The 26,838-nt window shown below is 33.6% G+C and overlaps 2 protein-coding genes, 1 long non-coding RNA gene and 1 pseudogene across 5 annotated transcripts; 3 read left to right on the plus strand and 1 right to left on the minus strand.

The window, feature by feature from the left end:
* Nucleotides 1-1,917: 1,917 nt before the first annotated feature.
* LOC122004657 lies at nt 1,918-7,360 on the minus strand. The gene is made up of 2 exons (XM_042559510.1): nt 6,724-7,360; nt 1,918-2,060 (listed from the first exon to the last, which is right to left on the minus strand). The coding sequence occupies exons 1-2, from the start codon at nt 7,358-7,360 to the stop codon at nt 1,918-1,920; spliced, it is 780 nt and encodes a 259-aa protein (XP_042415444.1).
* Nucleotides 7,361-9,578: 2,218 nt separating this feature from the next.
* Nucleotides 9,579-11,591, plus strand: LOC122004048. 2 transcript variants are annotated; one of them, XR_006118196.1, is made up of 3 exons: nt 9,579-10,132; nt 10,834-10,914; nt 11,439-11,591. It is a non-coding gene; the product is annotated as an uncharacterized LOC122004048 (long non-coding RNA). The 2 variants fall into 2 exon arrangements; XR_006118195.1 differs by having other exon boundaries at nt 9,579-10,128.
* Nucleotides 11,592-12,163: 572 nt separating this feature from the next.
* On the plus strand, nt 12,164-13,586 carry LOC122004658 (annotated as a pseudogene).
* Nucleotides 13,587-18,438: 4,852 nt separating this feature from the next.
* On the plus strand, nt 18,439-26,256 carry LOC122006809 (protein ROLLING AND ERECT LEAF 2-like). 2 transcript variants are annotated; one of them, XM_042562444.1, is made up of 7 exons: nt 18,443-18,691; nt 22,552-22,669; nt 22,789-23,700; nt 24,007-24,078; nt 24,227-24,441; nt 25,035-25,258; nt 25,382-26,256. In XM_042562444.1, exons 2-7 carry the CDS (start codon nt 22,663-22,665, stop codon nt 26,061-26,063), a joined length of 2,112 nt encoding a protein of 703 aa, XP_042418378.1. In that variant the 5' UTR covers nt 18,443-18,691; nt 22,552-22,662; the 3' UTR covers nt 26,064-26,256. The 2 variants fall into 2 exon arrangements, with proteins under 2 accessions (XP_042418377.1, XP_042418378.1); XM_042562443.1 differs by having other exon boundaries at nt 18,439-18,691; nt 22,552-23,700.
* The last annotated feature ends 582 nt before the right edge of the window (nt 26,257-26,838 follow it).

The raw sequence follows: 26,838 nt of genomic DNA on the forward strand, positions 1-26,838 counted from the left end.
TTTCCATAAAAGGTTTTGTCTAGTCGGTGGTGGTTGCTCCCATATTTCAAGAAGGTCATGTGTCTCGCCACGTCAGTACTGGGAACCAATTATGGAAATTAATATTTAATGGAATTAATAATTTAAGGTGATTTGGGTCAAACGTGTTAAGTTCCGCAGGAGATCCAAGTTAAAACCTAAAAGAACAAATAGATTAAGTTTTGGATCAAACGTGTTAAGTTCCGCAGGCGATCCAAAATTTAATTTAAAAGAACACATGGTAGCTAGGATAAGGTTCAGACCTTTGTACAAAATTTTTGTACAGTGGAACCTCTAGGTTTTCCGAGTAGCAACCAACAGGCACCTCCAACCACACAAGAGGCGCATAAGATACTGTTCATCCGGATGATTTTGCGCAATTAACTCCTGCAATATTTGTTAGTCCAAACAACAAATATACCCTGCAAAATGAAGTTAGCACATTTATAAAATAGTATTATTAATTAGATCATATCTATCCAAGACCAAGATTTAATAATGGTCTCACTTTAGGCATCCAAAATGAACCTAAATTGGATCAATGCATAAAGTCCCATTAGAACTCATCCTCACTGGTCTCTTCTCCAGTTATTTACCTGACCTTACCTACCAAATATCTAGTCCTTTAGACCTGTTTGGACTTTCTCTGGTCTTGCTTAGTGTTTGATCAACCTAATCTACAAGGCTTACCTGCAATACTAAGCTAGCACAATAGATATAAAATAGTAAGGTAAAATAATGTTAGCAGTATTAATAATTTATCGGTTTGATCGACCTCGCGCGGTCGATAGGAACTAGTCAGTGACAAATACTTGGAGTTTACTCCTCCAAGACTTTTCATTACCTAGGGTTACCCCTAGAGTTATCTAGCTTTATTCACTAGGACTTTCATTGTCTAGCTTCACTCACCAGAACTTTCACCATCTAGCTTCTCTCACTAGGGCTTAGCTTCACTCACTAGGACTTCCATTGTCTGATTTCATTTATCAAGACTTTCACCACCTAGCTTCATTCACCAGGACTTCCACTGTCTACCTTCACTAGGGTCTGACTTCACTTACTAAGACTTTTCCTTGCCTAACCTCTAGTTAGGACTAGTCACTTAGCAAACTTCAAACCTTCCTAACCTTCGATTAGGACTTGCCCTTCTCATATAGTCCTGACTAGACTTCTCTCTTCCAAATATCAAATCCTATTTAGATTAACCCTTAGTCAACCTAGCCATACTTGGATACATTGTTAAATATTGAATCCCTAGAAGTCGATAGCACCAACAAAGGCTACACTAAAGAATGATGAAAGAGGACACAACTATTTTAGAAGTGTTGGATATTGGAACATTAATGGACCAATATCGATTTTGTGGAAAAATTGGAATGTCATCAATAGATAGAAGTCATAATTAACTTCAAAATTGAAATCTACGTTTCGCGTAGATAGATTTAGACTATTAATTTGCTCAAAATCGATTAAAGGTGAATGAGAAATTAATTGTTTAAAGTCGTCCCAAATAAACATTAATTACTCATTAATGATATATAAGGAAATGCATGGGAGAATAGTCCCACATCGAAAATTTTCGATGTGCATTCTTTGCTTATTAATGATGCTGTGTTAATGGAGTTAACTTAGAAAAAGACCAGGTGCTCTCTTCTCAGGGGCGAGCAGGTGCTCGCACCTGTGAGCTCGCCACCCGCCACGTGCGCAATGGACGCTTTGTAGGCGCACTTTGCACTTCGAGGAGCATTGAGGAGCTTAAATTTATGCTCCAGATGACATTGCAGTGCCTACGTGGCACTCGGGTGACGTGTCAGACTCGTATCTGACATGGCAATGCCTATGTGGCATCCACGTGGGCAAGAAGAGATGATTGGATTGTTGATTGGGGCAAACGGATGACTACCATTGATCAAAGAGGTGTGATGGATCGCCGGTGATGCGATCTGGAGTGTTGGATCGCGAAGAGTCACGATCTGACCACTTGAGATGAGACTTGATCTGAAGCGTTAGATTGAATGGATCAGTAGATTCAGATCCGATGGCTGATGACAATAGGCGAGATCTGAGGGTCACAACTTTTCAGATCTGATGGATGAGATTAAAGTGGGATATGTGAAGGGTTATAACTCTTCAGAATGGACGATCCAGATCGATCCATCCCAAAGAACACATTCACTCATCCAAAAGACATTCAACCTCTTCATTTGGTATAAATAGAACCCTCCAGATGCTGGAAAATTCATTCGAATCATCGAATTCATCTATTCTACTCTCTCTTGAGCATTCATCTCATCTTTTGCATAAAGAGTCCAAATAGCCTACGAGAAGGTTCGCTGGTCTCGAAATTCGGAGTGCTACGATTCCGAGACGTTCGTCGTTGTATCTTGGGAACGAATTGCTGCTATCTGTTAGCACCGTAGCGGAGCAATATCATTTACGGAGATAGTGTTGAACACTAGCCTCGACGATCAATATCAGTTTGCGCACTTCGAGAGATACCGGGACCAACAAGAAGTCGTGGTCGAGCAAGAGGTTGTGAACAAGGAAGGTCAAAATAAACCAAGTGAGGGGAAAAGAGCCAATTTTAATTAAGAAGAAAGAAGTCAACTATCACCTAGATACTATGAAAGTGGAAGAGGAAAAAGGACAAGGCTATTATCCAACTTCAAATGGAAGAAAGTATGACAAATCTATAGTTGAATGTTATACTTGCCATAAAATAGGTCACTATGCTTGGGAATGTCACAGTGTTACTAATGATATTAAAGAAGAAGTTCATCTTGTTGCTGGCAATCAAGAAATTGAAGAAACAAATTTATTACTACAAATCAAGGAAGAAGAAAAAGGTGATAACAATTTATGGAATTTGGATAATGGTGCAAGCAACCATATGTGTGGGTATAAAGATGAATTTATATAACTTAATGAGAAAAGTGGAAGGCATTATTTCTTTTGGGAACTCCTAAAAAAATTCATATTGAAGAGAAAGGTAAAATTCCCATCTCTTCTAAAGATAGTAGTCATAAAAGAATATCAGATGTTTACTTTATGCAAAAATTAAAGAGTAACATTATAAGCTTAAGTCAACTATGTGAAAGAGGTCGTGAGATTCTTATGAAGAATAACTATTCTGGCTTAGAGATCAAAATGTAAGTTGCTTGCTGAGGTTGCTATGTCAAAGAACATGATATTTACTTTGAATATTAAGGCAATTGAAGCAAAGTGTTTGAAGGCTAATGTGCAAGATGAAATATGACAATGACACGTGAGATTTGGTCATTTAGACTTTAGAGCATTAAAGGCTATGGGAAAAAAAAATATGGTAAAAGTATGCCTCTGATCAGTCATCCAAATCATTTATTTGAAGCATGTCTTCTTAGGAAACATGCTAGAAAGAGTTTTCCAAAAGAAGCAACATTGTCACTTGAACTTATGCATACAAATGTCTATGGATCGATAAATCCTCCTTCACTTGGTAAGAGTAAATATTTTTTACTCTTTATTGTTGATTTTAGAAGAAAAATTTAGGTTTATGTTCTTATGTAAAAATTAGAAACTTTGGTGCTTTCAAAAATTTCAAGACTCTAGTATAAAAAGTGAGTGGATATAATATCAAATCTTTGAGGTCTGATCGAGGAAGTGAATATACTTCCAAGGACTTATGATTTTTATGAAACTTTTGAAATCCAACGTCCTTTGACAGTTCTTAGATAGGTACAGTAAAATGAAATAGCTGAAAGAAAAAATAAAATCATTTTTATCATAGCAAGATGCATGCTAAAAGCCAAAAATATGTTGTGCTATCTTCACGTTTTTGCCCCGACGCATGGAGATCCTTTCTTCTCTGCAACACTAGGATTTGTTCCCTCTCTGACCCCTTATTTCCTTTCCTCTTTGTTTCACTGTTAGATTTCTTTTCCTTTCCTCTTTGTTGTGCTGTCTCTAACAGATCCTAAGAGGCAAGTGTTACTCTCTAGTTTATTGGTATTATTTTTTTGGCATGAATCCTGAAGTAAAACCTGGTGGAGCAGGACAAGAATTATACATATGAACTAAAATATGATTAATCATTTTTCTAGTTGAAAGTTTAGTCAAGATCTCCATTGCTCATGTACTTTGAGAATGGTTGAGCTTCCAAATTTTTATATAGCTTAATTACTTAAGAAAATAAGATGAAATTATACTTGGATCATTTTTGGAAACATATGTAAGGTGACAAGAGGCATGATTACTAGAGCTTTCCAAATAATAGGCGCATTTTATTTTCTTTTTTTAAAAAATTGAACAAGAACTCCGAGTTTGATTAATTCTTTGATTATTGATTTTGACATGGAACTAGTTAATGTTGTTTTATAGTGACAACTTTTGAATGAACAACTAGATAAAAAATCTTATTTAAATTATTTGAGGTTGTTTCACACCTATGAATAATAATACTATACTAATTTATGCATGGCATTGTCTTACAATTTACTAAATAATGCAGGTACCTATTTGAACTATCTCTTCTTACTTTTTTTTATTAGATTTTACAAATTAAAATGCCATTATAATATTATTTTTTAGTCTTTGTTCCTTTATGAAAATATGGGCATACCTGTTCTTTTTGTTACCAGCTCAAGTAATTTAATTTTTATTTATTCATGAATTTACTACTGGGTAATTAGTTGGACTTCTTCTAATTATCTTACATATCTGAAGTGGCTTGGAGCGTATTGTTAGATTTAAAACCCTTTTTATATATCTATTCATGGTAAATGACTCTTTCTGTAATAATGATTTTGTCATCTTATTCTCTTATGTTTAAAATTATGCTTGCACTGAATTTAGTATTAGTGTTTGAAGTGGAAAAAAGTGAAGATTGATTATGATGACATAGGAAGGTTAACATATAATGCAAATGGAAAGGTTTTATAATTATACATTGGCTCTATTGTTAGATCCATGATGCCAATCAATATAAAATTCTAGCCTAATGTTCCAGATAACTTAAAACAAAAAATATGGAAAAAGATCTTAATAAATATCAGATTCGATTTTACTGTTCATTTGAATTTGTTAATCAAGGATTGATTATATATACATGCCGAACTGATAGAAATCTACATATTAGATCAAGTGTTAGTATACAAATCTACATTTTAGTATACAAATCTACATATTAATGTTTATACATAAAGCGTTTATATGCCAATCAATATTAGTGTAAACATAACATATCAGCTTGTTACGTTCCTTGTTTGTGCAACAACAATACTTTTGTCTATAGAACATAAATGAAATGCATATATATATGCATATTTTTTTTTGAGAATTCAGCATATATGCAGGCATAAACACTTTAATCAAACATTCTATGTATACTTTTTTTATCAACGTTTTATGCACATGTTTTTTTTGAACATGTATGTATATATGATATGAAATAGTACCAACTAATTTTTTTGTTGCAGAATGTTTTCGAACTAGCTCTATAAAGTGAGTCTGCTTTGATAAGTTCAATCACTCGTCATTTTTTGGATGAATGATTTTATGAATCTAGTGCATCTTTATATTTTTTGCATAAAAGTTTACAAGAATAATTAAGAACCAATATTACAACTAATCTCAGTATAATTAAGTCTGAAGTGAATAGAGCAAATTCATCTATGTCAGTGCCTAAATAGATCGTATATGTTGGGATAAATATTTTATTTTGCATTGTGAAATTTTGGATATACATACTTGTGGATACACTTTTGGTTTTGTGGATGTATTTTTTTTATACTTGGATTTGTGGATATATACTTGTGCATTGGTTGATAAGTTTATGGATTGTTAAGGTATTTATCATTTTGTTGATCTAATTAATGCATTATATATATATTGTTTAATTTTGATAAAGTGAAAATTATATTTTTTACTTCACTTCTTTACTCTATCATAGTTTAATAATTGTGAAGTTATTTCTTATCAATTACTTCAGTATTATATAAAACAATGAAGTTTTCACAATCAATTACTTTGTCAATAAATGTAAACTATGAAGTAGTATAATACCAAATACTTCGATAAATAAAAATTATGGTGTAGTTATAGAATATATTCACTTCGTCAATCAATGTAAACTGTGAAGTTACATATCATCTATTACTTCAACATATTATACAACTAATGAAGTAAAAGATGTTTTTTTTACTTTAGCAATTAATGTAAATTGTAAAATTATATATCATCGATTACTTAGAGCAACTCCAACTGGTGCTCTTTTACACCATTTTGGTGTAAAAGGGGCACCATATTTTCCCCAATGGATACCCTAAAACTTGCACCAAAATGGTGCAAGTACGGATTTTATTATTATAATATATTATATTCTTAAATTTATATTTAAAATATTCTTAAATATTATAAATTAATATTATTTAATTTAATTTAATTTATTATGTAAATTCTATATATTATAAATTTATATTAGTTATTAACTTAAATAATTAATATTTAAAATATTTGTTATATTACTAAGATTATCAATATATTAAAATTTATAATATTGATAATTTCATAACAAACACACAATTAAACATTTAAAATTCCAAAATACATAACACATAGTCCATCATACAATTTAAAGATGCCACAAACACTAAAATAAACATATATTTAAATAACTACAATAACATTGCAATACTAAACAAATCAATGTTTAATATTATGAAAAATTACCTCCTAATAAACCACCGAAGTAATCATAAAATTTACCGGAATCATTCAAAGGATCTTGAGATCCTTGTTCTTCTTCTTGAGACGAATTGATCCTAGATCCTTCTCCTTGATGTGAAGTTGATTGAGATTTTTGATTTTCAGTCCTCTTTTGCATAATTCTGACTTGTTCACCGCGAATAAATTCACGTATTATCGGATCAGCAATGGTATTCAAATCTTTGAATAAAATTTTATTCTCTTCCTTGAACATAGCAACATTGGTACTTCGATCCAACGCCGCAACAAGTTCGTCATTCTGTGAAACCATTTTACTGAATTGTTGTTCATTCTTTCTCTTCAGTTTTGTTTTCTTCACCCCAATAGGTCGTTTAGTTGAAGTACCACCACTGTCTGAATCAGTGATGTTAAGATTAAACGAAGAGACATGTGGAGATGAAGGTGAATAAACATCTTTCTCAAGATTATATGATTGAGAATAATCATCTTGAGCAGTTTGTCGTTGCACTCTCGTAGATGCAGCTTTGACGTTGTCACTATTGAATTTCTCAATACCTTGAAGAATGCTCCACACATGTCCAAATTTGAAGCCCTTTGAGTAATTAGGGTCTTGTACTAATAACATTTGAGCACGATTCATCTGTAAGAAAATAATACAATTATGAAACAAAATTAATAACTAAATTAGATATTGAAAACAACTTGGATAGTCTACAAAAGAAATAATGAAAACAACTTACAATATCTTCCTCTGATGCTCCACTTGGATTCAATTATTCGATTTGTCGTATGCAACCCTTCAATTTGGAAACAGCAGCAATCATAGTATTCATTCTTTTTTGTAATGATCTTCTCGGTCGCTCTGAATTTTTAAAATTTGGATCTTGATTATACTCTATCTCAACTCTTGCCCAAAATTGATCCTTTTTTTGGTTGATTTCTATGATTGGATTTTGAGAAATATGAAGATAAACATGACATAAATGTTTATCTTCTTCAACTGAGTAGGATAATGAACGAGAATTTGAACTCATTTTTTTCAAGAGTAAAGGTGTATTGTGATGGCCATGTCTAGTATGCCATTATATAGGAAAAAATTATGTGCATTGTATAAGATTTGTGTGTGCATTGTGATGTCCCGTCACCTGTAAAAATAATAGTGTTGTGTGTGCATTGTGATATCTTATCTTCTGAAATAATTATAATAGTGTGTGCATTGTGATGTCCTGTCATCTGTAAAAATAATAGTGTTGTGTATTCATTGTAATGTCCCATCTCCTGAAATAATTATCATGGTGTGTGCATTGTGATGTCCCGTCGCCTGTAAAAATAATAATGTTGTGTGTCATTGTGATGTCCCATCTCCTAAAAAAAATAATAGTGTTGTGTATTCATTGTAATGTCCCATCTCCTGAAATAATTATCATGGTGTGTGCATTGTGATGTCCCGTCACCTGCAAAAATAATAATGTTGTGTGTCATTGTGATGTCCCATCTCCTAAAAAAAATAATAGTGTTGTGTGTTCATTGTAATGTCTCATCTTCTGAAATAATTATAATAGTGTGCGCATTGTGATGCCCCGTCATTTGCAAAAATAATAATGTTGTGTGTTCATTGTAATGTCTCATCTCTCTTGAAATAATTATCATGGTGTGTGTATTGTGATGTCCCGTCGCCTGCAAAAATAATAATGTTGTGTGTGCATTGTGATGTCCCATCTCCTGAAATAATAATAATGATGTGTGCATTGTGATGTCTCTTCATTTGCAAAAATAATAATGTTGTGTGTGCATTATGATGTCCCTTCATCTGCAAAAATAATAATGTTGTGTGTGCATTGTGATGCCCCATCTCCTAAAAAAATAATAGTGTTGTGTGTTCATTGTAATGTCCCATCTCTCTTGAAATAATTATCATGGTGTGTGCATTGTGATGTTCCTTCGCCTGCAAAAATAATAATGTTGTGTGTGCATTGTGATGTCCCATCTCCTGAAATAATAATAATGATGTGTGCATTGTGATGTCCCTTCATCTACAAAAATAATAATGTTGTGTGTGCATTGTGATGTCCCATCTCCTAAAAAAATAATAGTGTCACTACTAGAAAATTAGGCTTTTGAGACAAAAATTTTAAGACAATGATAAAATTCGTCTCAAATACTAAGTAATTAAGACAGTAATAATAAATGTCTCAAAATTTTATATTGAGACATTAAATTTAAGACAGCATTTAAGATTTTATCTCAAATTCAACTAATAAGACACCTAATAAAGACGGTTAAAAATATAATTATATAAGACATTCAAATAAAACGTTAAAAAAATATTTGTCTTAAATTATCTTGAATATGATTCATCGAAACAATCGTGATAACTGTCACAGATTCTACCGTTCCACTTCCAATATTATTTCACAGAACGATTGTGACTATTGATAATTTACAGTAATGAATTTTTTTAATTTATAATTTGTCTTTAGACTATTGATAATTTAAGAATTATAAAAATAAATCATATTAAATATTTAATGATGTACTAACTTTTTAGGATATGCCTAAATCATTAAATAACATAATAATAAAAGTAAATAATAAATTTATTATATATATATATATATATATATATATATATATATATAGAGGGTGATAATATTAATTAAAACTAATTAAAATTTAATCTAATTATATTTATATAAGAAAATAATAATAATATAATTAATAGTTAATAAGAAAATAAATTTATAGGATTATATAGAATTTTTTAAAAAATTAAAATGATTATTTATTATATTTTTAAGTGATATATTTTAGAAAATAAATTTTGTTATCAAAACTAAGTCCTAAATTTCTATTAACATCATCGTCTTCTCATTTTCTCACGCTTCGAAACCTAAAAGCCGCCGTTGTCGCCGCTTCAGCCGTCGCTGCTGCCTCCACCTTCATTTTCTTCTTCTTCTTCTCACCCTGTCGTGCCTGCCCGCTGATACATCCGCCGCTTTAGCCGCCGCTGCCACTTCCGTTGCCGCCGCCACTGCTTCCTCCGCCGCCGCTTCCTCCCCCCGCCGCTGCTTCCTCTGCCTTCTTCTTCTTCTTCTTCTTCTTCTTCTTCTTCTTCTTCTTTTCGTCCTGTCATGCCCGCCCGCCGCTGCTGCCATGTTCTTCTTGATGGAGCCATTGATTTTGGACAGGATGAAGAAGTTGCAGAGAATGATGAAACATATTAGGATTGTTTTTTGTATTGTTATTCTTTAACGTTGATGAGGATAATGCATTTGAAGAACCTACTTTAGTCTCAGCTTTCTCGAACCCAGTGAGCTTGGAAATCATTCTCTCAAGGCTTTTTTCTTACACATGGAAGTGGAGAGTTGGAAGCAGATAATGTTTTGATTTGAGAACTGATAGTCCATGGTTGGTATGCACATTTGCTTTTTGTTTCCGGCATTGTTCCTTGTCTTCCTTTTTCTTCCTAATTGATCATGCTCTAACTGATCAACAATTCCAGTAACATTGGTGGAGTTCTTACATTAGTTGCGTCTTTAGCATTGCTGTTTAAGTCGATCTGTGAATGCACACTACTCTTCACCATTTCCTTCTCCTGCGACAAGTCAACTTTTTTTGTTTCATTTGCATTGCTATTTTCTTGGACAAATGTAGTTTCAGAACCAACTTCACCATGCCTCATCTCCCTTCTCTTTTGAACTTTACCTGGTTCAATAGGAACACTTCAATACCTTTGTCGATAGGAGCTTCATTACTAACCAAATTGGCTTTCTTAGTCCTCTTCAACATAGAGATTTCTTTGGTTGTGTTACTATCCATGGAGTTCTCCACAAATTGCTCGTCCATTCTGCCTAATCCTGGTAATAGAACAAATTTGCATCGTCCAAGCAAAATGAGCTTTTGAACTTTTTAAAGAAGTCACTAATTGCAATGGTCATCAATTTTTATTCTTCTTCATTTATGTTTGATATATAATCAATTTTTCAGTATTAATCTGATTTATTTATAATTTAATAATTGGCCATCATTGTTTTCTTTTTTAAGTTTAGCTTCAAATGTGTAATTGACCTTTTATGACATCTGGACTAATATGTTGATTTTTTTTCATGATAGGGATCATCATGGTTAGACAAAAAAAGAAAGAGACAACCATGCTAGAAAAATTGAATGGTGATCAAGCAAATGTGGTAAGAGGTAATTTATCTCAAATGCATCCTCCCACATATGTAAAAGAGAAACTGCAACAAGAAAAACTAAATAGCATATTACGTCCAATAGTTCATCCACAAACAAGATCCAAGCATCAATAACAAGTTCAGCATGCATCAATATTGCAAGCTCAAACTTTGGAGCTCATTGATGAACAACAAAATTCATAATCAATTGATGTTGGTGATGTAGTAGTGTACATATTAACAATTTTGATGATGTAGTAGTGTACATATTTTTAAGTTATAGATAAATTTATTTTACAAGTGCAACAACTTGAAAGTCACAAAGATATTGACAAGCACAGGAACCATCATTTCTTATTATGAGATGAAGAGGTTTGTTTAACTTGGGGTTGTTTGTGTTGTATATATACATAGTTGTAAGAAAGAGGATTATGTGTTAAATGATGATATTTCTTATTGAAAAGTTCTATTTATTGATTTTTTTAACAATATATATTATAAATCATCTTTACCTCTAATAAGAGTTTTTTTTTAAATGTTCAGGATTCTGACGAAGAAGGATTATAGAAGTTATCTCTAGATCATGAGGAGTTGATCTTTAGACTTTCTATTGTGTAACTTTTATGGGAATAACAGTTTTTTTCTTATCAAATTAATGATGGATATGTAGATATTTTTATTATTGGATGAATGTTGGATCAATTAATGATTATAGAATTTTATATTATGTATATCATTTTTAATTTATAGAGAGAATTTTTCTTTTTGTTTTGAAATGATAATTCAATAAATCTGATCTAGATTAATTTGTATAGTAAATATTCTTTTAAGATTATTAATTTTAATCACAAATGTTGCATCTAACAAGTTAAAACATTAGGGACAGTAATTTATTGTCTTCACTTCTATTTGAGACAGCACATTACCATCTCAATTTAGTGTCTCTAGTTTTTTCATAGGATAAGACATAACATTTGAGACAAAACAATAGCTGTCTTAAATACTTTTGAGACAATTGAACAACTGTCTCATCATCGTCTTAAATAGCATTTGAGACAGTACAACTGTCTCAATATTTTTTTGAGACGCTTGTATTGGGGACGACTACATTACCGTCTCATCACTGTCTCAAAAATATTTTGAGACACTAAATTTATAATTTAAGACATATTTTGTTGTGTCTCAAAAGCTTAGTTTTCTAGTAGTGTGTTGTGTGTTCATTGTAATGTCTCATCTTCTGAAATAATTATAATAGTGTGTGCATTGTGATGTCCCATCACCTGTAAAAATAATAGTGTTGTGTATACATTATAAATACATACCATAACTGAAAACAATTCAATCACATTCTTCATCTCAAAAAATGAGTGCTAGATATGAAGGTACATCAAATTTATATCATCCTCAAGCTCTGAAGATGATGATATATTTGAAACACACAGAAGGCTTATCACTCAAGCGATCTACCGAAACAATCAGGTCATTTTGAAACATCTGAGTGAAGAAAGCAACAAAGGCAAACATCAAGGATCTATTCCTGGTCACATAGTGATCAATCGTAATAGAGAAGCTGCCGATCGTAATCTATTCAATGATTACTTTGCCGAAAATCCTACATATAATGCTGCAATGTTTCGAAGAAGATTCCGGATGGGAAGAAATTTATTTATGCATATTTTTAACGAGGTTAGTAATCATGATAATTATTTTGTGCAGAAAAGAGATGGAGTTGGAAAACTTGGTTTGTCAGGTTTACAAAAAATGACAGCTGCATTTCGAATATTGGCATATGGTGTACCGGCAGACGCTACTGATGAGTACATCAAAATAGGAGAATCAACTGCCATAGAAAGTGTGAAAAGATTTTGCCGTGCTATTGTTGAAGTATTTGGAGGACAGTACCTGTGATCACCCAATGCTAATGATGTTGCCAGACTTCTTCATATTGGTGAGCAACGTGGTTTTCCTGGTATGTTGGGTAGTCTAGATTGCATGCATTAGAGATGGAAAAATTGCCCAACAGCATGGGCTGGACAATATTCTGGTTGTAGTAGAAAGCCAACAATTATTCTAGAAGTTGTAGCTGATTATGATCTTTGGATATGACATGCATATTTCGGTTTACCTGGATCTAACAATGACATTAATGTTTTGGAGCCTTCTCATCTTTTTTCTAACCTTGCTCAAGGTATTGCTCCCCCTGCTCGTTATGTCATTCAAGGAAAAGAGTACAACATGGGTTACTATTTAGCTGATGGTATATACCCAAAATGGTCTACACTTGTTCAAACAATTCAAGATCCACGCGGTACAAAGAATAAGTTGTTTGCAATGAAACAAGAGGCATGTAGAAAAGATGTTGAGCGAGCATTTGGAGTGCTCCAATCACGCTTTGCAATTGTTGCAGGACCTTCACGTTTTTGGCAGAAAAATATTTTGCATGATATAATGACTTTATGTATTATTATGCATAATATGATAATTGAAGATGAGCGCGATATGAATACCTCAATTGTTGATCAAGGTGAAGTCTCATCGGCTGCAGATGTTAATACAGCAGTAGATGACAATATCCGATTTCAAGAGTTTCTTGCTAGATATGAAGGAATCAAAAATAAAAATGCTCACTTTGCCCTTAGAAATGCATTAATTGAGCATTTGTGGGAACAATTTGGTAATTCTGATAATTAAGGTTCATAATGATGTATTATTAATGAAGTGTTATTTGTATTATTAATGAAGTGTTATTTGTTTTGCGAAAATATTTTTAAAAATATTATCTAAATTGTTTATGATTGTGTATTATCTTTAAATATTAAATATTAGTATGTTTATTAAATTATTTCTAACAAAATTACAAAATACTAATTTTAATTTTCTTGTAACTAAAAACATAATATCATAAAAATTAGTTATCATGTACAATAAATTTTTTTAATTTTAATAGTAATTATTATCGTAATAAAAAGATTTAACAAATTAATATGTATGTTGATAATAAATTATAAGATGGGAAAAAGGAATATTCCTTTTAGTGTAGGAAATGGTGTGCATTGGTTGGAGTTGGAAAAATTTTTGGTGTTCAAATGACACCAAATTGGTGTTGAAAGAGCACCAAAATAGGTTTTATGGTTGGAGATGGTCTTAGGCACTTTACAAAACAAACGAAGTAAAAGATATTTTTTTTCTTCAGCATCGGTCCAACTCTGAATCGGCTTCGCCTCTTTGAACCGATCAAAGACTTCACTTTTTTCCTGGATACAACTTCGGTGATAAGATAAAGTAAAATAGTATTCTATTACTTCACGTGCATCTACTTCGATAATTATCTATCTACAATTTTGATGAATATGCAAAGTAAATCAAGGAAATTCTATTGCTCTCCAACATTGAACATTAACGATCAAACTCGTCAAAAAGCATGAAATAGAAGAAAACCTAATGTCAAACATTTGTGAGCTTTTGGAAGCATTGCATTACTCAAGTATTACAACAAGAGAGATCGAAGCTTAATGATCAAAGTGTTAAATGCGTTTTTATTGGATATGATTTACAATCCAAAGGCTATAAGTTATACAACTCAAGCAATGACAAAATGATGATAAGTCGAGGTGTTGAATTTGTTGAAGAAGCATCTTGGAAATGGGGAGTTCAAGAAGAACAAACTTATAATTTTCTTCCATACTTTGGAGAAGAAGAACAAAACACTATAGTGTCAACATAAAATACAACTCGACCACTTACTCCCCATGAAGATAGTCCAACTGAAACACCTCAAACGATGAGAGGTTTACAAGATATTTATACTAAAACTCATGAAATCAATGCTTCTATTTGTGTTTTTGCATATTCAGAATCTTTAACCTTTGAATTAACAGTGAAAATGAATAATGGAGACAAACAATGGATGAAGAAATAAAGACAATTCAAAAAAATGACACATGGGAATTGACAATTCTTCCAAAAGAAAAGCAAACCATTGGTAAGAAATGAAACAATAAGATAAAGAAGAATTAATGTAAAAGGAGAAGTCCAAAAATACAAAGCTCATTTTATTACAAGAGAATTTAGTCAACAACTAGGTATCAATTATAATGAAGTTTTTTACTTTAGTTGATCAATTAAAAACTATTCGATTAAGTATTGCATTGGTTGCATAAAGAAAATGAAATATTTTTTAGTAATATGTCAAGTCAGCTTTCTTGAATGACAATTTAGTGGAAGATGTTTATATAGAACAACCATTAGGATATATTTTCAGAGGGCAAGAAAACAAAGTCCTGAAGTTGAAGAAGGCTTTGTATGGACTAAAACAAGCCCTATAGCTTGATACAATAAGACTTATCAATATTTCAAATTTAAAGATTTCATAAAGTGCCCACATGAATATGATATCTATGTTAAAGAAAAGGAGAATAATGATTTGATAATTGTATGTTTTTATGTTAATAATCTGATTTTTATAGGGAGCAATTCAACAATCTTTGATGAATTAAAGAAATTAAAGCATGATTGCAGCATTTGAAATGGTAGATATTGGGATAATGTCATATTATTTTAACATTGAGGTATAACAAAATGATAATGATATATTTGTTTCTCAAAAGAGATATGCAAATAAAATCTTACAAGAATTTAATATGGAAGACTGTCAATTAATTGACACCTCCGTTGAATGTGGAGTTAAGTTGTCTAGATTTAATGACGGTAAGAAGGTAAATCAAATATTATATAGAAATATTGTTAGAAATTTAAGATATTTAAGATGTTATAGACTTGATATTCTTTGTGGAGTTGAACTTATGAGTGGTTGTATGTAGTCATCAACTCAATCTCATATAAAAGTTGTTAAAAGAATATTGAGGTATGTTAAGGGAATTTTAGATTATTGTTTAATTTATTCATTTTTTTTAGAATTGCAAGTTAGTTGGATACAATGATAGTGATTGAGAAAGATATATTGATGATTAAAAAAAATTTATGATTTTCTATCTTACATTTAAGATACTGCATTCACTTGGAATTCAAAGAAGCAATCAATTATGACTTTGTCAACTTGTTAAATAGAATATGCAACTGTTACTTGTGTTTGTCATGTTATATGGCTAAAAAAATTATTGAAAGTTATGCATTTGCTGCAAGAAGAATGTACTGAAACTTTTATTGATAATAAATCAGCTATTGCTTTAGGAAAGCATCATATTTTTCATGACAGGAACAAATATATAAATATAAGATATCATTTTATTAGAGAGAGCATCATTAGAAATGAAGTTTAACTAAAGTAGGTAAAGATACCAAATAAAATTACTGATATTTTCACTAAAACATCAAATTTGAAGATTTTATAAGATTATGAGCAAAGCTTGGAATAACAAAAATTTAAGTTTAAAGTGAATATTGAAATAACAAATTTAATTTTTTATATATGAATGAATATTATTCATTCATTAACTCTGGAGTTTAATTTATTCATAGAACATATTTTTAACATCTAGTTACGAAGAGAAATGTCTCTTAAAAAAATCTCTTTATATAGGTCTTTTGAAGAGTTTTTTTATATGTATAAATATTCTGTAATTCTATAAAATAGATGAAATCTGTCACTTTGACAACCTCCACAATTGTCTCATACCATTAGAAAAGAGTAAATTAAAAAAAAATCAATTTAGCCATCATATAAAAAAATAATTCCTCAATCTTTATTAGAATTTAATCCTTCTATAAATCTATTATACAATAATCAACTCGGTTATATCTGTCACACTCTTAATATGTATAAATATGGAACCAATTGAGTTCCATCATTCAAATAGAGCTTTTGTCACGTGTAGAGCACGTGAATTTTATAACAGAGTTGGACACGCGAAGTTCACGTGCTATATACGTGCTTCTCTCCGCGCCGCGCGTCTTCCATCGGAGAAGTGCTTTTTCCACCCCCTAACACCCTCCCCTCCCGACCCTTCTTACGTTTTTTACTCTTATATTCCTTCCTATTCTCCTCCCCATTTTATTTTATTTTATTAATTTTTGTTTTTTTAATCAGTTTTTTATATTTTTTATCAATTTTATTCTTTTCAATAATCTTTTTATTATATATTTATAATTTTTTATTTAGTTTTTATTATAGATTTTGATATTTTCTGATACATACTCTTCCCATCCCCTCTTATTATTTACCTTTATACTATTTTTCTTATTCCATTTTTTTATTTTTTATTTTTATTAAATATTTTCTTGACAAGAATGTTATGTTGTTTTTTATATTTGTAATATGAATTCGGATCTTTGTCCTTAATTTTTTATCTCCATATCTCACTCGTCATCTCTAGCTCAATATCAGACGTCTTTCGGTTGTCGTCCCGACTAGAATTATACTCTAGGGGAAAGGTGAACTCAGGGATTGCCATCGGCACGATCGACGTCGGAATTCGACCGAATCTAAGAAGAAACTCAGATCGACAGTGAAGAAAAATCTACTCAGATCCGATCGGATTTCGACGCCGATCACGTCGATGATGGCCTCACTGTGTTTACCTTCCCTTAGGATATAGTTTTAATTAGGACAATGACCGGAGGCCACCGACGATGGATGAGGCGATAAATAAAATACGGATATAGATGATACTGGGGCAGAAGATTCGATCACTTGTATTTTTTTTTTTACTTGTATTTTTTTGTCGTGATAGGTTATTATTTGTAAAAAAAATAAAAGTAAAATACGGATAAAAAATAAAAAAAATTATGAAAAAATAATAAATAAAATTTTAAAACAATAAAACTAAAGAAGTAAATAAAATTGAAAAAAATAAAATAATTTGTTATTAAAAAAAAATAAAAAGGCCATTTAACAGGAGAGAGAGGAAGAGAGAGAGGGTGCGCGCTGTCAGAGGGGTGGGCAAAGCAATTATCATTCCACCGTGGCCACGTCATCCAACGCATGCAGACGTGTCACCCACTCCCACGATACTCTTCGACCACACACGAAGCCGGAGAAGCAGCACGTCCTCCGTGAGAACGTCGTGATGAAGTCCGCCGACGATCTCGCTCCCCTCCAAGCCGAGCGCTGCAGAGACATCGGCGGCGGCAGAATCGAAGCCCTTCTGCAACTCGGCGAAGACTCGAATCACAGGGAAGGCAGCTTTGCCAAGAGAGAATCGTTACAGGAGACGACAGATAGGGCCTGGTCAAGGGCACGACCACGGTAGGCAATACGCCGGAAAACATGGTGTCGCCGCGCCGGCCGAAACATGGCCGGAGCACGACTCCGACCACCCGTTGGCTAACAGCTGGCAGTGTTTTTTTTTTTTCTTACTCTTGTTATTTATTTTATTATAATTTATTGATGCTTATATATAATCGGATTAGTGCAATATTATTAATGAAATTAATATTTTATTATCAGATATTCATTTTTACCATTTAAATCTCTACTAATTAATTGATTTGATGCGATAATGGTTTTAACATTGGAAAGTTTTAAGGGGCATATTTGTCAATTAGGGTAATAAAGTCATTCTCCTGCTTTAGTTTATTCTTCCAATTCCAATTCCAATTCCAATTGCTTTCTTCTCTTACCAGGAGGAAGAAGGTGGGGCGGCAGCGCCACCTTCTCCGCCCTTGCCTCTTTGCTCTGCTTCGCTAGCATCCTCTCTCTCCAACGAAGGGAGGATTTCGCTTCTGTTCTTCCGAACTGGAAGGTTCCTCATCGATTTGAAAAGATTCCTCTTTGATGAGCTACCGGACAAGATTCCTTCTTTGGCCAAACCTTTAGCTTAGCCCTTCCTCCTTCTCAGGTGCAAAGAATTTTCATGATTTCTCTGATTACGGCCTTTGTTACATGTTGTTCGATGTGTTTGAGTGAGTCGGTTACGGCTTTCTCAATCTTTCTTTTGCTTGAAAAGGGAAAAAGGAGTGCTCTTCTGCCTTTTGAGATGATATTCATCTTCTGTTGACTATTTTTTTTTTTTTGTGGAAAACTGGATTTTTTTTATCGTAAGGACTGTTTTGTTTAGGATTTCAAGTTGAAATCTGTGCCTTCTTTTGTCTCGATACATCAACAGAGCTAATATTCTTTGTTTTATAGTTCTGCCGCGTTTAATATTTTAGAGTAAAGGCAGTCCTGTATACAAAGCTCCTGCGGATCCAAGAAGGTCCATTGCATGTCGTCTTACCTTATTTTGCAGGATACGGCAGCAATTTTACTGTTGCACCAAGCTCCCCTTTATTTAATATTTTAGTGTAATATTCTTTTTTTATTGTTGTGGCACACAATAGATCTAGCAATCTGTTGTCGGATTAAGAAAATTGCAAGTTTGTCAGAAAATTCCCTGCCCTGAATTTGAGTCCTCATTCTGATAGTCAGCTTATGATCAATTATATGAAGTCCTGTTTCAGTTAGTGTTTGGCCTTTAGTATTTTTTTCAGCGTAGGACCATCCAAATAGTAAATATATGCAGTTCACATTCTTTGAGAATAATGACTAAATTTATCAAATGGGAGAAGCTTTTTGTTGGTGAGGAATTTATGCAATTGGTTTCTCAAGATTTGGGTCAGCACTTCAGCCATTTTTCAAACAAGGTGGTTCCCATATTTATCCTACAAGATGGCATCTATTTTGTCTACTTATCTTTGACTACATCATATGCATTATTCTTCTTCCCATTGCAATGATTTGCATCTTATTTTTTTCTACGAATAAGGGTAAGTGATACTGGTGGAATTGAATAATTGATACTCTATTATCTCCTTTCCTTGAGAAAATAACCACATCTGAATAAACAAATTTTTAATGTGTTTTAATACAGATATAGTTTTTTGTTGTTGTTGTTAAGCCTCTTTTTCTTCCCTTGGATTATGGAGTTAAATTTCAGAAACTAAAATTTTCTAAAAGTGAATATATAAGATCTTTCAATATAAGAAGATAGGATAATGAAATTCTCGTAAGCTGGAGTTTTCGACATCTTAGATCTATTATTGACCAAGAAGATAATAATATTGTTAAAAATATCTTTGAAAAGTGGAGGATGCTTGAATTCAAGGGAGCTTTTAAAGTCTTGTGTGATTTGTTTGTGCTCCTTAAACAAAAAGGAAAACAACTACCATTTTTGTGGATCATGGTTGGGCAGTTAGGAAACAACTTGTAGATGATTAATCTAGCAGAGATGAGTATCGTAAAGAAGGTAGAATCAGAAATACTACTATTTGGGACCCATCAGGTGTAGCTGTAGACTTGTAATAGATGATAAAACCAGAGAAAATAGATTAAGATAGTGTCAACATGTAATAAATTCTATAATTAGATAAGTTGAATCGAGTAAAGTTGAAATTATGAAGGGTAGAGAATAGAGAGAGACCAAAGAAAGGTTTAGATTAACATCATTTAAAGCAATTTTAAATCTCTAAATATCACTAATAATATATTCTTGCTTAGAGTTTGATAGAGGGATTGAATCCATGCTACTCACCCCCAAATTGATGGCTAACATGGCTTGATGAATTTTCTTATTGTAATTTTCATGATGAAGCATGAATATACCAGTTCGCTCTAATGTATTTTGATCCAACTCTTTAATTTCTTCTTTTGGCTCACATGAAGTGTCATAAATGTCATGTGGTAGGCAAAGTTATTGGGTAAGACATTCTCAGTGAAGGTTTGTGTTGGTGCAATCCACCTTTGGTCAACGTTGATCATGAAGGTTTGTGTTGGTGCAATCTTCCTTTGGTCAAGGTTGACCACCTTGATCAAGCTCGGTTGGCCGAGTTTGAGCTGACTCGTATTGAGTTTCGATGTTTGAGCAATATGGTAGTTGATTGAGTGAGACGTCTAGTAGGTCAAGGTTGATCGAATACTTGACGATGGAGAAGTCCAAGTGGGTCAATGGTTGACCATATACTTGACAGTCGGAAGTCCAACACAGAGTTGGCAAGAGGAAAATCCAAGTGGGTCATGGTTTACCGAACACTTGGCGGTCGGAAGTCCAACGGGGAGTTGGCATGAGGCAAGAAATCTAAGTGGATCACAGTTGATAGACACTTGGCAGTCAGAAGTCCAACACAAAGTTGGCAACAAAAAATTCCAAGTGGGTTACGGTTGACCGAATACTTTGGTGGTAGGAAGTATGAGAAGTAAAGTCTGGGTCATGAACGACCAGACACTTGACATGAGAAGCGAAATCCAAGATAAGGTTAACCGGACACATAGCATGAGATGGATGAAATCCAAGAGGATTATGGAAGATCAAACACTTAGCATGTGGATGAAAGCCCTAACAAGTCGGGAGGACTGGATGTTAGGCAAGTATGGAAAGTCCTAACAGATCGTGAAAGATCGAGTGTTAGGTAAGAGCAGAAGTCCAAACAGGTCAAGGAAAATCAGATGTTTGGCATAGGAGAAGTCTTGGCAGGTCAAAGACGCATGAATATCCAACGGGTTAAGATTGACTGAATGTTGGGCAAAAAAAAAAAAAATCTCAGCAGGTCAAGGTTGACTAAATGCTAGGAAAAGAAAGTCCTGCTAGGTTGCGGTCAATTGGATACTGGCAATATGAGATTTCAGTTTAAAAAGGCTTAAACAGAGGTATCAGTCGATTGCTGGGTAGTATTAATCGACTGATAAATCTTAAACTCTGAATTTGAAGTTTGAGGGGTTAAAGGGGGTTTACTGAACAATCAGTCGATTGATGGTCTTGATCAATCAAATGCTAACCACATCAATCAATTGCTAGGTTTGAGTAATCGGCTAATGACACTATAGTAGCGGACAAGAGGTTTTGAACTTGATTGTTTAACTCGACTGGTTGTGATCAATCAAATGCTAGAGGTTAGTAATCAACTGATGTCACTATTCATGTGAAGAGAAGGTTTTGGAATCAATTGGAACTTGACTAGTTAGTCATTTGATGGGTTTGAGCAATCGACTGATGGTGATCAAACTGAGTCGGAAAGAGCCATTCTGCAGATGTAATGGTCGGATTCGATGGAGCAGCTGATTGCTAAAGGCTAGCAATCAGTTGCAAGGTGGAAATCACCCCAAGAACAATCCTATAAAAGAAGGTTTTGAGGAAGTTTGGAGATGCCAATTATTGAGAGTTTGGGGATGAAATGTTTTTGCATTTCCTACCATCAAGAGGCAATCAAAAGCAACTAAAAAAATTCCAAAGTCAAGATTTCATTAGTAAAGTTGTTTTACTTTCATTTGTATTTGTATTTTGATTTCTTGTTGTATTGCCGGTAAGAAACAAGTTGTAAGAGACTTTTCCACCTCCGGAAGGTATCCAAGAAGGAGAAGGTTAGTGGTGGTAGATCGTTAGGGTTAGGCCTTTGATATAGCAACCTTGGGAGGTTGTGAACTAAGTAAACCGACCGTGTTTACATTGTGTCATTGATTTGCTTCAAGTTTCCGCTCATTGTGCAATCTATCGACATGAAATGAGTTGTTCGTTCAATAAATTTATGTCATATGACTCGATGTATTTTGTTTTTGATGCATAGGAATCATCTGACTTCCTTACTGCTTAATGGAAGATGTTCTACAATAATTCTATAACTTGTACTATATCGTCCTTCTTTGTTTTAAATGAATAATGCCCTTCTTTTACACAGTTTGATCATATTTTAAGGACTTGTAGCTAATTCATTACATATTGGGAAATAGGTACTAAGTCACTGCTTCTCAAACCAATGGGGGTTACCAACTCAAAGATTGAAGAAGAGAAAGCCCTTGTATTATGCAGAGAAAGGAAACGATTTGTCAGACATGCTATAGATGAAAGGTGTTTACTAGCCGATTCTCATTTTTCTTATGTTCAGTCTCTCCGAAATACTGGAATTGCACTCCGAAATTTTGTAGAACCTGAGTTCCCTGCTGAATCTTCCATGTATACATCAACAGATGCAACACCTGAGCCTCTCGCTTTAACTGAGAAGGCTGTTTCCCACTTCTCTAACTCATCTCCATCTATTTCACAACGATTGGATGCAACTGAATCATTTCCCCCAATCCCTTCTCCTCTTTCATCTGGGCGCATTCATTTAAATCATATGAAATCAGGCAAAACTTCTGACTTGACAGTCAAGGAGAAACTTCCTACTTCAGTAACAGCCACTCTGGAGTCTTCAATCAACACTTCAAAGCACGTTGTCTCAGAGCTTGATGAAATTTCATCCTTTGAAGCTTCACCAACACCTCCTACAGCACAACGATGGGATTATTTTGGCCTTTTTGATCCCATTGGCAACCAACTTTCCTTTGAAAGTGGGAGAGGATTAGATCATGGTTTTGATAATGCTGATGAAATTGGACGTCTAAGGGAAGAGGAGGGCATACCAAACCTGGAAGAAGATGAAGACAGAGCCTCCACAAATGAAAAAATTGACCTGGAGTCAGAAGATGATTTTGATCAAACAACCAAAGAACCCTTAGTACAAATTTTCAAGAACAAAAATGTCATTTTGGAACAGCAACTAAGAAGCGAGTCTCCAGCCATACTAGCTGCAAAAGATACTGTTTCTGAAGTTAATCATAAGGATGAGGACAATGTGAAGCTCACAAATGGTATCTCTGAGACTTACGAAACTCCTGAAACAACACGGACAAAAGCAGCACCTCAGGTCGGTGTCTTTCCTATTAATGGGAAGGCTCAAAAGTCTGAATCAGTAGCTAATCATGAGACGAAAGATTTTGTGTCATGCATAAAAGAAATTCAAGAGCTATTTCTGAACGCTTGTGAATCTGGAATAGAAGTTCCTAGGATGCTGGAGACAAACAAAGTGCAGTTTCAGCCTCCATTTCCTGAAGAAAAAGGTAATACAATTAATAAGTTTTATGGAACTTGTACTTTTTTCTGCACATGGAAACAAAACTTGGAGCAATGCTACAATTTTGATTGACATGCAAGCTTCTGTCTTGTACATTCAGGTTTTGAGGTCAGTCCGTACGCATTACTATTATTTTTGTAGCCTGGTTACCCTTTAGTTAGTTATTCTTTATCTTTGTATAAACTTACTGTGGAAATCTAAATCCTGTGTCATTCAACTTGTTTTTAAAATGTAGCATCTTTTCCATTTTAATTGAATGAGTAGAACTTTTTACTAAAGTTTCTTTATGCAGCTTACAAAACAAAGGCATCTGTATTCCTCACATCCTGTTTCACTTGTATAGAAGATGCACCTCATCCTCCAGGTATGTCTGTGGCTCAACATCACTTTCTTGTGTTGCTTTACTTGGGTTTAGTACTATAAGTATGCCAGCTGTAGAAGTTCTTCCTTTCAGTGCATAAAGGAATTCTGCAAATGATAAGAATTTCTAATATCTTGAGTTTATACTGCAGTTGCTGCTGAAAATGATATGAAGTACATAACATGGCATAGGTCAATGTCATCTCTCTCCTCATCATCTAGGAGATTTGTTGGCCCTGCAGCAAACAGTGATATTGATGACCTGAGCAGCAGTAATATTTTCCATTCATATATGAATTCAGGTAGCCATGCGTCAACATTAGATAGGTTATATGCATGGGAGAGAAAGCTTTACGATGAAGTTAAGGTTGGTTGTCGCTCAAACTATATTCTAATTTTAGCTGTTTTTAGCTTATCTTAATTGGTTACTAGGCAGTTAAAATTTGAGAATACTCGAAATTTTAGTAGCTGACTTACTGCTCCTGATCACTCATGACAAAGTTATATGGTAGTTAGCTTTGAATAGCAAAGTTGTATTTTTATGCATCTACTATTTCTAGTTAGTTCTCAACACCATATTGTTAGTTAGCATGTGCATTTAGTTTGTTCTTACACTTGCTAAGGTATACTGACTGTGTTGCTACTACTGCTTCTATCCACCATCCGGTGCTCCGATTAATTTGCATCTCTATATATTGTTACTTTTCTTAATTTTTCTCAGGTCCATGATTTCATCTAGCACTTTCTCTTTCAGAAAGCAAGTCCCCGGGTTGCTTGTTTCTGTAATTTGTGTGATTTTGCTCTTTAGTTTATTTACCCAATTACCCTACTTTGCCTTCCTACAAGGTCGCCCACAAGTTCATCTACCTCGTTCTTTCAACTTTGTGTTTCTTGTGTCTAATGTATTGCTAGTTGAATACAACATGTTGATTCTTTCTGTTTACTATTATGTTACATCAGGCAAGCGGTGTCATACGGAGGGAGTACGACTTGAAGTGTAAGCTATTGAGGCATAAAGAGTCCGTAGAAGATAATCGAATAAAAATTGATAAAATCCGTGCTTCTGTCAAGGACCTTCACTCTAGAATTCGTGTTGCTATTCAGAGAATTGGTTCGATATCAAAGAAAATAGAGGAAATAAGGGATAAGGAGCTCCAACCACAGCTAGAGGAGTTAATTGGAGGGTATGATTTCTTATCATCTCTTATCATTACCTTTTGTATAATCTCATTCTTATCAAAGCACTTGGTGTCGCGCCGTTGTTGGTCTTTGTTCATTTGGTTGTGACCTTTCTGTTATTTATGCAGTTTGATTAGAATGTGGAGGATGATGCGTGACTATCACAGCCGTCAGTATGACATTATATTGTTGGCTAGCAATAACAGAACAACAAAAGTTGCAGTTCGACCCGCACCACAACATCATGTTATGTCTCTTCTGTATGAATTGAATTCTTTGAGTTCAAATTTCTCGCAGTGGATGTCAGCACACAAATCATACCTTACGGCCATCAATGGTTGGCTTCACAAGTGCATCGATTTGTCGCAAAAACATGGCAGGCCATCTAGGAAGAAGCCCCAACCCTTCTCTCCGATGCGACACATAGCTCCACCGATCTTCATGACTTGCAAAATTTGGTTGCTCCTGCTACATGATCTCCCAACCAAGGAAGTGGTTTCTTCAATAAAAGACATGGTGAACGTACTCTCCCATTTCTTGCCAACCCAAGAAAAGGATCATGGTACTCTGAGGTCGACCTTCTCATTACCACGCGGGGCAGTAAAAGACAGACTCGGAGAAAACAACCACACAAATCCTTCTTTCCCCGTTGATTGGAGTCTGAATTATGATCAGTTGCAATCAGCTCTCACAATCTTCCTAGATAGGCTGAGGACTTTTGCCGAGATATCTGCCACAAAGTATGAAGAGCTACAAACTTCGGTCAATTTGGCTCGAGATCATTACGAAAGTAGTCAGTTTGCATCATGAAGCTTCTTCATCAAGTCAAAAGGAACAAACTGTACAAATCTATGTTAGAAGTGTCATTGGCAAGTAAGTTTCCTTGAATAAGTTAATTGGTAGTATGAAGTCCTTCAAGTATGTATGTATAGATTGTGCTGATTGGAAGGCTACTGATTAGTTCCCTCTGTATATCTTTTGGTAATAAAGGGGTTTTGTGATATTCATGAATATTTTACACAGAACTGAGTTAGCCATGGCTTGGTCCATAAGCTAGCCCAACACAATACATAAATGTGTTATCCAAGTTCATTTGTATGTGCTAGGCGAGGCGAGGGTGGCTTCACTCATAAGCTAGCCCAACACAATATATGAATGCGCTCTTCGAGTTCATGTGTATAGGCTTAGGCTAGACAAGGATGCCTATGAATATTGTTTAAGTTAGTAAAATAATTTGATGAATTAAAATTTTATCATTTTTATCGTTTATCAACATATCTAAAATATTTAGTAAGATGTGCTCTAAATCAAAGTCCAATGATAAATTTATATGATCAAATTTAAAATAATTGAGACAAATAATTTGTTGTTGTTATTTTATTCATTCATGGTAATGGCTCGAGCATGTAAGCCCGTAAAAGCTTGATGACATACTTTATTATAAAAAATAGAAGATAAAATACATTTCAATAAAAAAATGGATAAGCTATTTTATTTTCTCCCGTAAATATTGCTCACTTTTTTTTCATTGGTCTCTTATAAAATATATCCACCATACTCAACCCTATAAATATTATAGTTGCAT

Source organism: Zingiber officinale, chromosome 7B (genome assembly GCF_018446385.1).
Source record: "Zingiber officinale cultivar Zhangliang chromosome 7B, Zo_v1.1, whole genome shotgun sequence".
Classification (NCBI taxonomy): domain Eukaryota; kingdom Viridiplantae; phylum Streptophyta; class Magnoliopsida; order Zingiberales; family Zingiberaceae; genus Zingiber; species Zingiber officinale.